Source organism: Rissa tridactyla, chromosome 2 (assembly GCF_028500815.1).
Source record: "Rissa tridactyla isolate bRisTri1 chromosome 2, bRisTri1.patW.cur.20221130, whole genome shotgun sequence".
Classification (NCBI taxonomy): domain Eukaryota; kingdom Metazoa; phylum Chordata; class Aves; order Charadriiformes; family Laridae; genus Rissa; species Rissa tridactyla.
This window is the reverse complement of record NC_071467.1, coordinates 90,036,386-90,050,923: the sequence shown is the minus strand read 5'-3', so window position 1 is coordinate 90,050,923 and position 14,538 is coordinate 90,036,386. Positions and strand designations below refer to the sequence as shown.

Below are 14,538 nucleotides of genomic sequence, written 5' to 3'. Positions count from 1 at the left end.
CTCAGCTACAAAGATCCTGGCATGAATATTTAATGAAGGCAAAGGCTTGGATATCACCAAGATGACAGCCTTTTAAAGGCAGTTTAGACTGATCATCAAATTCACAGCTCTCTGAGCTTGCATTTTGTTTATTCCATACCAAACTACTCTAAACAATAAAAATGGTGGTGAAAACTGAACATCTGAAGTCATCGCAGCTTCCAGAGACAGATCAAACAAATCCTATTCATAGAACACAGGAGTTATTCAACTGGAAAAGGCTGCTTAATTTTTATTATTGAATACAAATGAAGTTACTCATTATAGATTTCGTAGCTTTCTGGTCAGGGTAAGCAGCCAGAGGCAGTAGCAAAAACATGTATTATTTTCTTTTGTCTCACAAACAGCCACTTGTTCAAACTTTCTCATCTCTGGGGAGAAGCAATAAATTCCTTATTTGTCTTAGTAAAGCACAACACATTAATACAACCCAAAAAACTGACAACTTCAAGACCCCCCCCATGCTGACAGAGAGATGAATTTCAACCAAAATTCTAAGTGTTTCAGAGTTTTGAGACCTCCAAATCAGTGTTATCTGAAAGTCACTTCTGAAGGTCAGAACTGCCAGTAGCATGACACAGCACATATGAAACCCTTTTAGCCAAGGGCCATGTCAAGAGCCTCCTGATTCCATGCACCACACTCCACAAGCATCCCACAGAGAACCCAGGTACGAAACCAGAAGTCAGATGACAACGCCACAGCTGCCCTGAAAATGCACTTACCATTCGAGGAAGCATACAGTGCTTTGAGAAAATATCCACTAATTTTGAGGGTTACCAGTTGATTCCGTTCACAGTGTAACACTTCAACGTTGTTAAAAACCATTGCATCCAGCTCCCCAAGTTTGTTGTCTCTGAGATCCAGCTGGGTCACATGATGTAGAAAATCTATTTCATTGGCCTCCAATCTCCTAATTGAATTCAATCTTGCAGACAAAAAAAGAGATTAAGTGTAGTTACATGGCAGGCTCCTGCTGACAAACCAATGCTCACTCTACAATCAGTTGCACTGGATTAAAATAGCATGCCCCCAGGTTCTGATCAAGGTTGATTTTAAATATTTTCCCCTTTGTTATGGTATTTCAAAAGCAGGATGGATGCGCTCTGTTGTTTTATCCATGGTGACAAAGGAATGATGACACCAAGCTCTTTCCAAACTATTTTGAAAACTACTGATAAAAAGCTCTGCAAGAAGGTAAGTACTACTGTTATTGTGTCTATAAAAATAAAAGATGATCTGCCTGTTGTTTGTGCCAGACAGTTTGAAAAAGAACAAAACCTCTACAGTTCCTGCTGACCTATCATGAACATCTGCTGGAAAAGCCTGCCAGATACAAGCAACTTGCAGATATTGGAGTCCCTTGCCTTATTGAAAGGTCAAATTGAGATTTATGAATTCCCATATATTCACGTCTCGTGCCACCATGTTCCACAGCAAGCAAATTCAGAGACCTGAAAATGGGTGTTGAAAGAAAACAAAGCAAAAACTCAAGACAAGTGGGTCTGTCAGATAAAAAGAACAGGTTTTATCACATCTTCACTGCAGTGCATTGACGCTGCTAATACTCGACAACTTCCCCGAAGTTACAACTGAACGAGATTATCTGTAACCCAGCAATGCTTGAGACTGCAGAGTACTCCAAAGAGTTCAGTTTCAAATTGCCAGCTCTGAACAGAACACTAAAAACATTATAGTAACTTCTGCTGGCCCATTAAGCCTCCTTAGTGAGGATAAGGGCAAATACCTACCATTCTGCTGTTTCTCTTGCTTTCAAAGAGTTGCTATCTGTGTAACAGTCATATTTTCAGAATAGCTACGTTTTCCAGTTAAAAGAAAATGGGTAGTATGTCCCCTCCAACACCACAACCTACTTTTTCTGCTTTCAATTTACAAGCAGTGGTTCGTTCTGATTTCACTGAAGGAAAGCACTTCACTGTTCAGCAAGTACAGTTTACAAACACATTCGACATTTACTATTCCAGGTAGTGTTACAAAGAACGATTGTTCACTGCTCGCTGCAGAAGGGATGCGGCAGACAATGGAGGGCTGGAACTGCCCTGCTGGACCTCATGGCCAGCTCAGCCATAGCATCCCTATTCTGAGGCCAATCTATTTATATGCTGTTAACATGCATACAAACACACAGACATATTTTAACCCCACCATAAATTCTTCAGAATTCATCCATCTATTTTAGCTGTTTTCTTAACTTACGCTGACACTTCCTTGACTGCAAGGTCTGACAGCTACACAGCAGTATGGCACACTAAGTTTTGGTTGAACAGCTTAACTAAATGGTTCCAAAATTCATCATTATTTGGATGTCATCGTCCAGGCTCTGAACTGAGCCTTGCCCAGCTGACTGCAGATGCTGGCTTCCCCAAAGACTGTAAGAATATAGAACCACCTTAGATCAGAGCCATTTGTAATAAGGATTTGTTTAGACTCTGCTGAGGGCATCAATAAAATAATGTTACTCATGGTGGAATAGGCTTTTTAACATACCCAGAAGTTTTACAGTACTTATTTTTGTCCTTTCACCTTCATTGTTCTTCATCTCACACATCTGTAACATTTCAGAGAGAAGCTTTTTCGGTCAGGGACTATCATTTCTGTTGTAGCAACAGGAACTGCAGCAATCACCAGCGTCCCAGGCTCTGTTTTGTTTGATCTTTCGGTGTAAATATTAATTTCCCCCCAAACTCATTTTCCTATCTTTTGATCCCCCAAAATTCTACCTCTTCCTCAAAGAAGAGTGCTAAATCACAGCAAGAGCTGTGAGTTACATAATTCCGCCAGAAACACGGTTCAGTGGACTAACACAAGAGATTTGTACCCAGGGGCTATTCTGACAGCCAAGGAGAAACCGTTTCAACACCAATAATTTAGACCCACACAGTCTTCCCCTTTTCCAAATACCTACCTTAGATCCACATGTTTAATATGAGGCATCCTTTTTAACACCTGTAGGTTCAGGGTATCCATGCAGTTTCCTGACATGCAGAGCTTATCCATGGCAGTCAGCTTCTCCAGCACCCCTGGAATGTTGGTGAACTCATTGAAGGACAGACTCACGTAGCTGAGCTGATGCATATGCTCCAATTCATCAGGAAGGGACTGGAGAAAGTTGCCATCCAGCAAAAATGTCTGCAAGCTATTAAAAGCGGGGGAGGGGAAGGGAAAGTGAAGAGAGTGAGTGATCTGTTAAATCACATTTCCTTCCTATAAACACACAAATCTGCTGCAGTTACAGTGACATAAAATAAACAAAAGGGCAGAAGGAAAAAAAAATGTTAAGGAATAATGCTTTAACATCTGCTACAGAAGGTATCGACCAAATCATTAAATGTCTTGACAACTATGAAATGTGGGCTGTGTTAAGACAGTTGTATCGTATCTTCAGACATCTCCAGAACTGCGACTTGTGTGATGACTGAAGCACATAAGCAAGGAGGTTTAAAGATTTTCTTAACCGTGAAGGTGACCCCTGTGTCAACTGCTGCGGACTGGAAGAGCTTCGAGACACAAAGCGTGCTTCCCCTCCATCCGCAGCTCACAACTGCTTCCATACAGCTCTACGAGCCAGTCTGCTCTGACAAAACCCAGTAAATTTAAACTGTTTCTCATAGCAAGATTATGTACAGAGTCGTGAAACTGCTTGTTGCCTTTATTATCAGGCTGTGTACATTAAGTTTTAAGAAAGTACTTGCTTGTGCATCTCGCCTACAACTGCTGGAACACTTCTGAGGGCGTTGCAGGACACGTTGAGTTCAGTCAGGGTTGGGATACTGCAGACTGCCAGTGGGAAGTCTCCTAAATTATTATTGGAAAGGTTAAGGCTCTTCAACTTGGTGAATCTAAAATGAGATAAGAAAAAATAAAAATAAATAAAGGAGACAAGTAAGTGGAGTATAAACCACACCTTGCAATAATTAACAAAAGGTAAGTTTGGCTTATGTAAATACAAATCACATGCATTTTTAGTTTATGTACTCAGAACAACATGGGAAACTACTAGACACTCAAGACTTGCAAGAGTTCACTCATGTTAAGCAGGCATAGAGAAACAGGCCCTCCTGAAGAAATTGCTAAATATATTTTCCTATGAGAGTCATAAAAAACAAAACCTTTGTCAACTTTATGATATATGTCATTTCTTCTGTGCCATCTCATCCTGTACTAAAGCACTGCTATTTTTCTGAACGCATTTCTTGCTGGTATGACTACCCTAGTGACACAGGTTACAGAGCACGGGGAATTCTCAGCCTATTTGAACACTACATTTTTGTGGTGCAGCTCAGTTCATGTGAGTAGATACCTCCTTTCAACCAAAAATTCTCATTAGAATAGGCTGGTTGAATACAACTGGGTAACGTGCTGAATTAAAGCAGAATTTAGCAAGACTTCTGTAGTGACAGAAGCAAATTCTTTTGCTCTTGATTAAGTATGATGTCAAAGCTCGTCTACACGTCAAAATTTTGTCCTTGCCACAGAACTCTCACATCAGCCAACGAAGCAACTTGCATGTGCTTGCCTTATTAAAGATGACCAAGGCTGTTTGAACAAAAACCACAAGAAGCGGACAATCCAATTAGCCAGCCCGCATGTTCAGCAACATTATTATGGTTGCCTAACAACCACTGGGAGGTATGCCTAAAGGCAAGTAAAAGGATGAATGAAAAGATCTGTGTCAGATTCCGATAGATGGGAGGAAGTTTCTTTTCTGGTATGGTTTACACCAGGACATTTTATTTGGACTTAATTTTCCCTTTGTTAAGGCTCAAGTCCTTTATTTGTGCGAGCAAGCTTTTATATAACACAGTGAGGGAAGCGAAACTGCACCTATGAACGCTGCTATTCCACACCCAAGTCATCTCGGAGAGCATACGCCAGTGCATCCACAGCCTCCGCATCAGCCCAGCACATTCTTACCTCAAAGCACTACATCCTCCCAAACACAGATAGAAAACACATCCAAGTATTAAAAGGTTAAAGAATTTTAATACCAAAACACTCTAAAAATCCTTACCACCTACTGCAATCCACTGGCACACACCTTTAGTATTGCCTAAATCAAAGTCATGTCACTGACTAAAACTCAACGTGAAAACATAAGTAGTGCCATTGTATTTCAATGGGGGTTGTAAGTGAAGTGTGGATTTTACCCCAAAAGACAGGCTGTAAACACACTTAAAGTTTACACAGGCTTGCAGCAAGCAAGGGAATGCTGTGCTCTCTATTGGTATTTTGGTGCAAAGATGGCAGAAAAAAAAATACGGAAAAATCATGGCCAGAGTTATCACAGATTTTGAACACCCTATGCCACGCTGGAGGCAGAAGAAGTTTGGAACATAGTTAGATGGAGACTAAACGAAATCTTGCAATCAAATTACTGCTGCAGGGAAAAAAATGCTACTGTGCAGAAACAATGACTAATGCATCTCTAGAGGGGGAACTGTAAAAAAAAAAGGCGGCTAGGGTAAGCTAGCTGATGTTAATGAGGGCTGCTAGCCAGGAAAAAAAAAAAAAACGCACATTTTAAACACTATACCTTCACGTTCCTCTGTTTTGAGAGAAAGGGCTTAAAAATCTTGAACCTAGAACTGAAATGCACAATCCTGCATTTATCCTGAAGATAATCGTAGATTTAGGCCGCAGATATACTGCCTTGAATTTTGGGTGATTCTGTGGTGGAACACCTGTCCCACATCTTCCTCAAAATCAACTGCAAATACAAACAAGAGTGCCCTAAGTAGTGGACTCCAGGGCCTTCAGAAATTACATTTTTTTTCAGTATTTAGGTAAGAGCAAAAATAGTAGAGAAGACACGAAGATTAAGTCAAAATAACTAAGCTGCTGAAGAAATATCACAATGCAACCATTCCAATTTTCAAGTTAACCATGAAAAAAGAATTAACTCATTTAATCATCAACACCAAGGCTACAGCCTTTACCTGTGCCACTCTGGAGTCTCAGAAGAACAGTCTCAGGGCTTTTGCCCACTAAACAACTGAAAACTACCATCTACTAAAAGACCCCAGGTACAATCTTGAGATAAAATTACAGAAGATGAAGCTAATACACGGAGGAAAGAGGAATGGGGCGGCGGGCAGTGGTGGTGGTGAAGGAAGCTAAGAAATACATTAATCAACTCCAATGCAGTGTTCAGATTCAAGGCTTTCTACACATGTTCTTGTGTATAATTGTCCTACGTCAAAGAGGAAAAAAAAATAAATCACACACCCCCCCAAATGTATCTGGATTACATCTCTACTACCCTAATGTATGTTTTAATGTGTGTTTATTAAGGGTCTTCTGTAAGTAATCTAATTACTAAAGGCATGAACTAAACTGATTAACAGGTCTATACAGCATGTAAGGGAGGATGAGTAGTACATTCAGTATTGGATATACTCATACAGAAGCTGAAAATGCACACAGAAGTGTATGTCAAGTAATCCACAAAGGAGAGTTTATTGTTAAATCATATTTAAAGAAAAGCTGAAAGACAAGACACCATAAGCTTAGTTAAAGTTAAGAGATTAATTTAAGACAACTGGCACGTTCATTTACAAAATGCTAAAGTCGCATTTCTTCTCATGGAGCACTGTCAAGCACAGAACATTACTAAGCCAAACTAGCAGGCATTTACTCAAAGTTAAGATCTAAGCCTACTTCTCATCTTTGGCCACTCACTTCCCACTATCCACATCGCAAATGGCTTGGTGCACTTCCATTATGGAGCACTGCCATGCTGCACATTTAAATGCTGAACTTTTTATAGCACTTCTTATATCTAGAGAGATTTACAGTCAGTAGCACCAGTATCACTTGTAGCATCAATATAAATAAGGTAGGAGAGAAGTATTTTGCAGATGCAACTTTTCTGTTGCTGCTGAGTTTGCAATGTTGGTCTTTAAATATATTTCACAGAGCAACATCTTTGCTGTTTTCTCACACCCAAATATTTACTCCTACCAGAAGCAGGAGCACACATTAATGCTGCCCCCATGGCATTGCTAGAAAGAAGAAAAGGCACAACATTGCTCGTTTGAGGCATGACAGTGTAATTACCTCATATCAAGTCCATACATATGCTTTCCTTCCTTTTCTCCCTCCTTCCCTGGTTCTAGACCTTGTCATCTGTTAAAAAAGTCAACCTGAAGAACAGCATCTCTCAACACACTACGTTCAGTTAGCTTACTAAGCTTTCTATTGTAATGACCAATATATAAACACTCACTTCTCTGACCAAAAATAGTTTTACTTTAAGCTAGAGCAAAATGTTGACGTTGTCAACCCTTGGGTTTAAACATGCAACATGACTGAACACTAATTGCCATAATTGAGCCCAAAAATGCCCACTTACTTAATCCTGAAGCTGCCACTTCAGGAGTGGTTTTAGTTTGACATACGCAAAATGAGGAGAGGGACAAACAAGAGAAGTTTGTATCACAGCAAAGCAATGAGCTGACACGCTAATTTCAAATTCAGGTCTACCCGATGTGCACAGCAGAGGAATTTCCATTACAAAGTACAGCATTTGTATTCCACTATGTTTGGAGGGGAAGGAATACTGTATTTGAAATGGCCATACACTGTAATTGAAATGCAGCCATAACAGACTTGCCTGACAAAACCAGTCTTGCCCTACACTTACTAAAAGCAATTAAAAAGCAGTATTTTGCTACACCCAAAACAGAAGACATGCTTAATAAGGGACTCAGTTTAAGGAAAACAATCACTTCCCCAGTACCATCTCCAGTATTTGGGCTGTTGCATGCCTATGCTGTGGTTGCAGTTGAACATCGTTTCAAGGAGCAGCACAGCTGTTCCCCAGCTTCAGCACCATTTCCGAGCAGATTGATGACACTTGCCTAGCAGCACTGTGGCAAGTGTTGGAACTGAACTACAACTTGCCACCTTCATGAACGTGTGCTACTTTGGCTGCTTGCTTAATCATGAAGAGAATTTCCATATAAACCTGACACACCAATTTCCTCCTTGGAAATAAAAGGTCCAATTTACTGCTTTTTTGCAGTTGCGTCAGATTCCCCATCCATAGCCTTATTGCCTAAGGGCGCAGCTAGCCTAGCGCCAGAAACACTGTCATAGCATTTCCCTTCCCAGAAAGGTGTCATTGTAAAAGCCTTAAATTAGTTAAGACAATTAAAATGAACTATTCCAGCCCTCTTGCCCCGCTAAATCTGTTGAGCCGAATAGAGGTAGACCGTTTCTGCAAGAGCTAGTGATATGCATTTGGATGCTGCAGGTTTCCTTCACGGTTTTACCTAACTGAGGTCACGAGTAGCCCTCCCCAGCTTGGGCACAGAAGAGTTTTCAATAGATAATACAGAAAGGAGGATGGAGGAGCTCTGCTGGTGTTTTCCACTCTGTTGGTCTGGAAAAGGCTCCTGCTCATCCAGATACCAAGTAGCTCACATCACACCACCCAAAAACAGATGGAGAAAAATCACGTCAGATAAGAGGGTAATATAGTTTGAGGGCAAAGATTGATTCTGGTCAAGTCAGAAGAAACGAGAACAAATTCACCCATTATCAATTTCTCCATTAGCTGAATGAATAAATGAAAACATAGTTTTTTCTGAATTTTTATTTCCTTCTTCCTTTCTTAAACCACATGGGAAAAAAAAAAGAAAAAAGAAAGAAAAAAGCAGACTGAGAGCAGCGATTTTGGCATTTTTGCCACCCTTTATGCCAACACACCAGAAACAGTCATCCTAGTCTTTCTCTCCTCTACTCACATTTAAAACTATATAAGGCACAACAATTCTGGCATACAGACTTGAGTCTGTATGCCAAAATTAATTGCTAGATTGTATTAAAAAAAAAAGGATGAAAACAGACTGCACTGCACAAAAGGGAATAACCTTAAATCTAGGCAGTTATTTTTCAAAATATACAAGTAATCACTGATGTTAAGTCAAATTCAGACTACCTCCAAACTTAAAACAACAATAAAGCTTTTAATTCTATTACATAGTTGATAAGACGACCATACAGACAAAAAAAATAACCCCAAATTTATGTTTTGTTAGTAGAAATAATCTTAACCTACATTGCTGTACTTCGCAGTTCTCAATTTCTGCACATTCCTAGCATATGCTGTTTCATTAGGGGGGAAAGACTATCCTCAGAGAAAGAACAAAATTCCTAGAAAAAGTGAAAATATATTCTCCTATATCGGAAATTTATATTTGGAATACAAAAGCATTAGCTAGGGACGGGCTTCCAAACTGAAACGTGTTTAAATACATGAAAAGAAAATCCTTACTCAGAAAGCAATAGACAAGTAAATCGGAATAGGCTGATACACAATGACTGGATTCCATAAATACGTTCACTACTTTTTGAAGCATTATTTGGAAGAGATACTGCTGTACTTAGCCTAATAGTTCCGCTAAACTGAATCCAATTAATAACTGCATTTTCTAGTTTCAGACCACGCTATTTTTAAATATGCTATTTTTTAGCTTATTTCTTAGTGCCATCTATTTTTCTCCTACCACTATTCAGGATTTCACTGTTCCAATTTAAACAATCCAAAAAATCCAATGTGTTTCAGGCATTAAACCAATTTTGCAATCTTCCCCCACTTAGTCACTTTTGCAATTTATTTTTCTTTAACCAAATGTTACTGATTTTTGCCAAGTATTCACATGAGGGTACTTTCTTGAGTTCAGAAAGGTACACACGAGCTATGTAAAACACAACCAGCCATGAAGATTTGGAAAGATGCACTAACAAAACTGAACTCTTCCTTCAGTGTCTGTACAAGCTGAATAAAACAAAAGCAGTGAAGTGACATAAACAACATATTCCAAGTGTCATCTTTAGTATTATAAATAGCAAAAAAGTGTTCCAAGGCTACAGAGCCAAGAAAATAAATGTAGCACCACAATACAGCAAACACTGGATGGAGTTTGTCACTAGTAAACCTCTGGTTGTCAGTGTCACACCAACAACTTCTTGCCCTACTGCTTAGATGGCTACGCTTCAGTCTTTGGCTTCAAGTGAAAAGAGGAGAAATGAGTATAAAAGTAAGGTTCCCTGGCTCTGAGACCATCAGAGCGTGAGAGAAAGGTCCCAGCATCTTGCCACACTGTGGAGCATGCAACGGCACTCCATTCCTTGTGGTAGCATACTCCCTGCATTAGCTGGATTCATTAAATAACTTTCCAGAAGAGCATCCTAAAAACAAACAAAAAACCCCTCCACCCCCAAAAAGGAGAAAGCTCAAATCTTTTCCAGTGCATCTACTGGCAGTGCCCCGTGGGGCCTGGCAAGGAGGAAGATGTATATTTGACATGTCATTAATCCATCTGACTTTTCTTCTCTAACCTCTGTTTCATACACTAAAAATAATAATCACAAGGAGCACTTCAATGCACTTTGAGACCAACCAAGTGACAGGCTGGAGACTTTCTTCCCTGCTCCTCAACCTCCAGGGCCTCCAGGCCAAGCCAGGACCAAACTACATCTCACCCCGACTTCTAGCAAGCTTGTCTGCTGGGTTCGCACCAGTTGGGTCGCTAATACTGTTCTCTTCCCTTGTTGTCTGGGAACTTAAGTGTCCTCTGAGCAATGACTGCATTTCAAATTACCTACTTACTGCACAATGGATTTGTAAGGAGGGCTTAGCTTGAGGACCCCCCAAATTCTGAGTCTTCAGATAAAAACAGCTATCCTACAGATGAAAGCAGCAAGGGATTTCAGAAACTCTTGCATCAATATCTGAGAGTCCTCTAGCCTTCTTATACTCTACAGATGCAACTTCAAGTTACTGCCACTGTCCCAGAAGAGTTTCAGCTGAGATGCCAGAGATGACAGTTAATTTCTAAAGAGGCTCTGGGAGAGAAAAGATACCACCTGGTCTTAAGATAAAAATCCATATAATCACTGTTAATAATTAACAACCACAATCAGAATAACAACTTGTTCCTCAGATAAAATTGGCAAGCATCATTTTGTTTATCGTTAAAACAAACTTTGTGGCTTATTACATCCCCCCTTTCTTTCTCCTTTTTTTTTTTTTAAATTCCTAACAGGCTTATATTAGAAATCTACATACTGACAACTTACTTTTCAATATTAACAAGCAAACAGTATTCTTGATGCCAACACTTTTTCCAACAGCACTGACTGAAACAATTACCTATAAATATAAAGTGAGCTTAGCCCAGTGAAGCAGAGCAACAGTAAATAAAGACTATGGTTTATTCATTTGCTTCATCCTAGAGCAATAGTACTCTGTGAAACTAGTAAGCCTGAACTCATTTGCATTTCAGAACAAGAGCTGTTAAGTTGCATTGTAGATAAGGGGAAAGTGAAGTTTAGGAACACAATGTACATACAAACGTCAACTTTAAGGTTAAAAAAAACCAACCAACATTACGAGAGTGTAAACAATAAAATCTGTGATAAGACAACAGAATGTCTTCAATCAACTCCATCTGCAGTACACAGGAGCTAAACCACCAAAGGCTTAAAGGCAAATTCTGACTCAATGGGGATATTATCACAAGACACGTCAGCTGCTTCTAATACTGCAACCGCTGGACAATATTTCAACTTGGGAATCTCCTCTCTCCCCCAAAAGAAAAACACCCTTCCCTATAATTTTAAAAAAGCTACTGTGAGGTAGAACAAGTACCAATATTTGCTATGTTTTTTTCAACAGAAATTAATTTTCAGACTGCCTACTTTTTTTATACATAGTATGAAATATGCATTCCCTGCTAAGTAGGAAAAAAATTACAGGTAGCTGTATATACCTTTCAACATTCAGACAGTTCAGTTACAGAAGTTCACAGCTGCAGAGTATCTTCAGCAACAGAACTTAAAGTCTGACTGGACAGTAAATCGAGTGAAAGTGTAGCTACCAGGAAAAGAAAAGTGCATCTACACCTCTGTAAACCTTCACATGCTACCAGTAATTTAGTTCCCGAGATGGAGATTTTTCACTTACGCCATGTACGGAGCAGGACTAAGTATTTTATTCAGAAGTGCAGTAGATTACATTCTTTTAACAACTGAAAGAAGTAACTGCATAAACCAAAGTAGGAATTCTTGTTTTTTTCCCAATCCATTCCTGACTGTACCTGACAAGTCAGTGCATATGTCAGCATCTCATTACTATGATGCAGCTGCTTGTATGTCTACTCAATGGGTAGCTGAAAAGTTGGTATTTTCTTCTGTCTTTGACATACCTCTTGTTTTGAAATTCAGCATTCATGAGCATTTGTTAAAATACCACCTAAAGTGATTTCTTAAAAGGAACCGACAGCACCAAGAGCTGCTTAATAGCAAGACAAATATTCCTAGACTGCCTTGCTAACCAGATTTTAATTGAAAATTGTACCAGGAACACCAATGCGTTTTGTTCACAAGGCCCAAGCACATGGTTATTTTGGAGCCTTAAATACTTCTGGGCTTGACTCACTGGTGCTGTGCCCTGTGTGCGGCTGCAATTTAGCAAATGAGAATTTGGTATAAAAGCCAACAGTACCAGGTCAGAACAGCAGAGATTTTGTATTTGCTCTGCAGTGGTTTGAAAGAACATGGTTGAACAAAAAAAGACTTTTGGTTTATCCAGTCAAGTTTTACCTTGTGTAACCCCCAAAAGATCTGAAAATGGTTTTATGAAATTGGATTAAAAAGAAAAAAAAAAAAAAAGGCTGAGCTTCCCTTACTTTGCACGTGCTTTCATACTGGGATTTACTAATAATTTCAAGATACAGTGTTCCGTTCTTGCTAGATACTTGTGTATTTACTCACTACAGAAAAGCAGACTTACAGAGGTTGAACTGGCTCAAAGCTTTTTGGCAGCACAAGTAAAACTCAAGTTTTCCCACCCTAAGGAGAAGCCAGCACTGTGTTTCTTCGGGCAGGAAGGAGCACAGCTTGGGAAGGCGCTCCAGGGCCAGGCTCGTGCTTTTGCTGCTATTGGGAGGCAAAAGATAACCGATGGGGCACTGCTCTTCCTATCCCTCAGCAGGAACTACCACCTCACACAGCCCTGTCCGCTGGCACAGCAATAGGAACAGCTACAGCAGCTTTCAGCTACTCACTGCCTGGGTGATGCCACCTGTCCTGGCTGAAGATAAGGCTGGAGGACATCAGCAGTGGCACAGGCAAGATCAGTGCAAAGGGGAAGGAGTTCATGATGCACTGGCTCTGAGTCACTGAAACAGTGCCATGTAACCTTCCTAATCATTCGTTTTGCTCCAGAAGTTCACAGACCTTCCCCTGTGCCTTCTTGACAAGCTCAAAACAATGGAGGCAGAGCAGACTGTTATTCACTGACAGAATAGGACCAGCTCTCAGAAGAACAAGACACTTAATCAGTTTTGCACTACCCTTTTGCACTTCTCCAGATTTTCCTGATGCAGAATCTCAGAAAACAGGAGAGTTTTATTCGGTCACCCGAACTCTTTAACACTTGCATGTTCAGGCTCACAATGGCAAGAAAAATTTTAACAGTTTTAACAACTTTCAGCAAGACTCTTCAACTGTTCCTACAATTGCAGTACCAAGAGAACATTAAACAGACAAACATTGCCTATCACGTTATTTATAAATGCTTTCTAATCCCAAAGAAAATTAGCTGTATGGACAAAATACAATCAAGTATCTCCTGTACACTTTCTGATATTTAAAAAGGAAGAATGATAGTAATTCATTAAAATTAAGACATTCATTATTTGTCCATGTTTATCACGTAACTTATGCTAAAATTCCACTTGCTATCTGGAGACCTATACGACATTCACAGAACATTTAATCCAGTATTCTTCTCCAGACCGTGTTCATAAGCTCTTGGAATCACTGCCTGCTTTATTTGTGAAGCAGGCCTGCTGGGTTCATTCATCTTTCATTATGCCAAATTTTTTGTTTTTCCAGAACAAAATTGGAATTATATAAAAATACAACAGCCTGTGTAATCCATCTTGTATTTTTCTGTTGTTTTTCAAAGAGGAGGGGATTTAGAAATGTGGTTTAAAACATTTCATTTGAAGAGGACCATCCACAAATATAATCCTGAGGTACTCTACGATTCACAGTTTTATATTCAGTATGGAAACATTCATCTTTCTGAATACAGAAAGCCTGCTGATTCCACAGGACGCTTACGTTAAATCATTCAGATCACAGATCGTGCTGCTGTCTACCCGTTTTGTTACATTCTTGGATGAGCTGCAATGGAAAGAACAACTGGAAGGTCATAGTTACTAGGAAGGAAGAATTAGGGTTGAGTAGAGTAGAGGACAGGAATCAGGCTGAATTTATTAAATCAGGGCCTTCTTTGCTTGGGAAGTAACAAAAAACTAACTAAAGTCACAGTACTGTTCCTTCCTAGAATGCATCCCTTCGATGAGCAGCTCACTAACTCATATTGACTCACACGAGTCAAAGACTGAAGAGTTACAGTCTGGCCTCAGTAGGTAGATAAAACCAACACATTCTGAAAACTGC

General features: G+C 39.7%; 1 protein-coding gene across 1 annotated transcript in view; it reads right to left on the bottom strand.

The window, feature by feature from the left end:
- Positions 1-14,538, bottom strand: part of PHLPP1 (PH domain and leucine rich repeat protein phosphatase 1) — a 145,075-nt gene that overhangs the window by 32,872 nt on the left and 97,665 nt on the right. Inside the window, 3 exon segments of the mRNA XM_054190572.1 lie at positions 765-967; positions 2,966-3,196; positions 3,753-3,899. Of these exon segments, the coding sequence (XP_054046547.1) occupies positions 765-967; positions 2,966-3,196; positions 3,753-3,899 (581 nt within the window).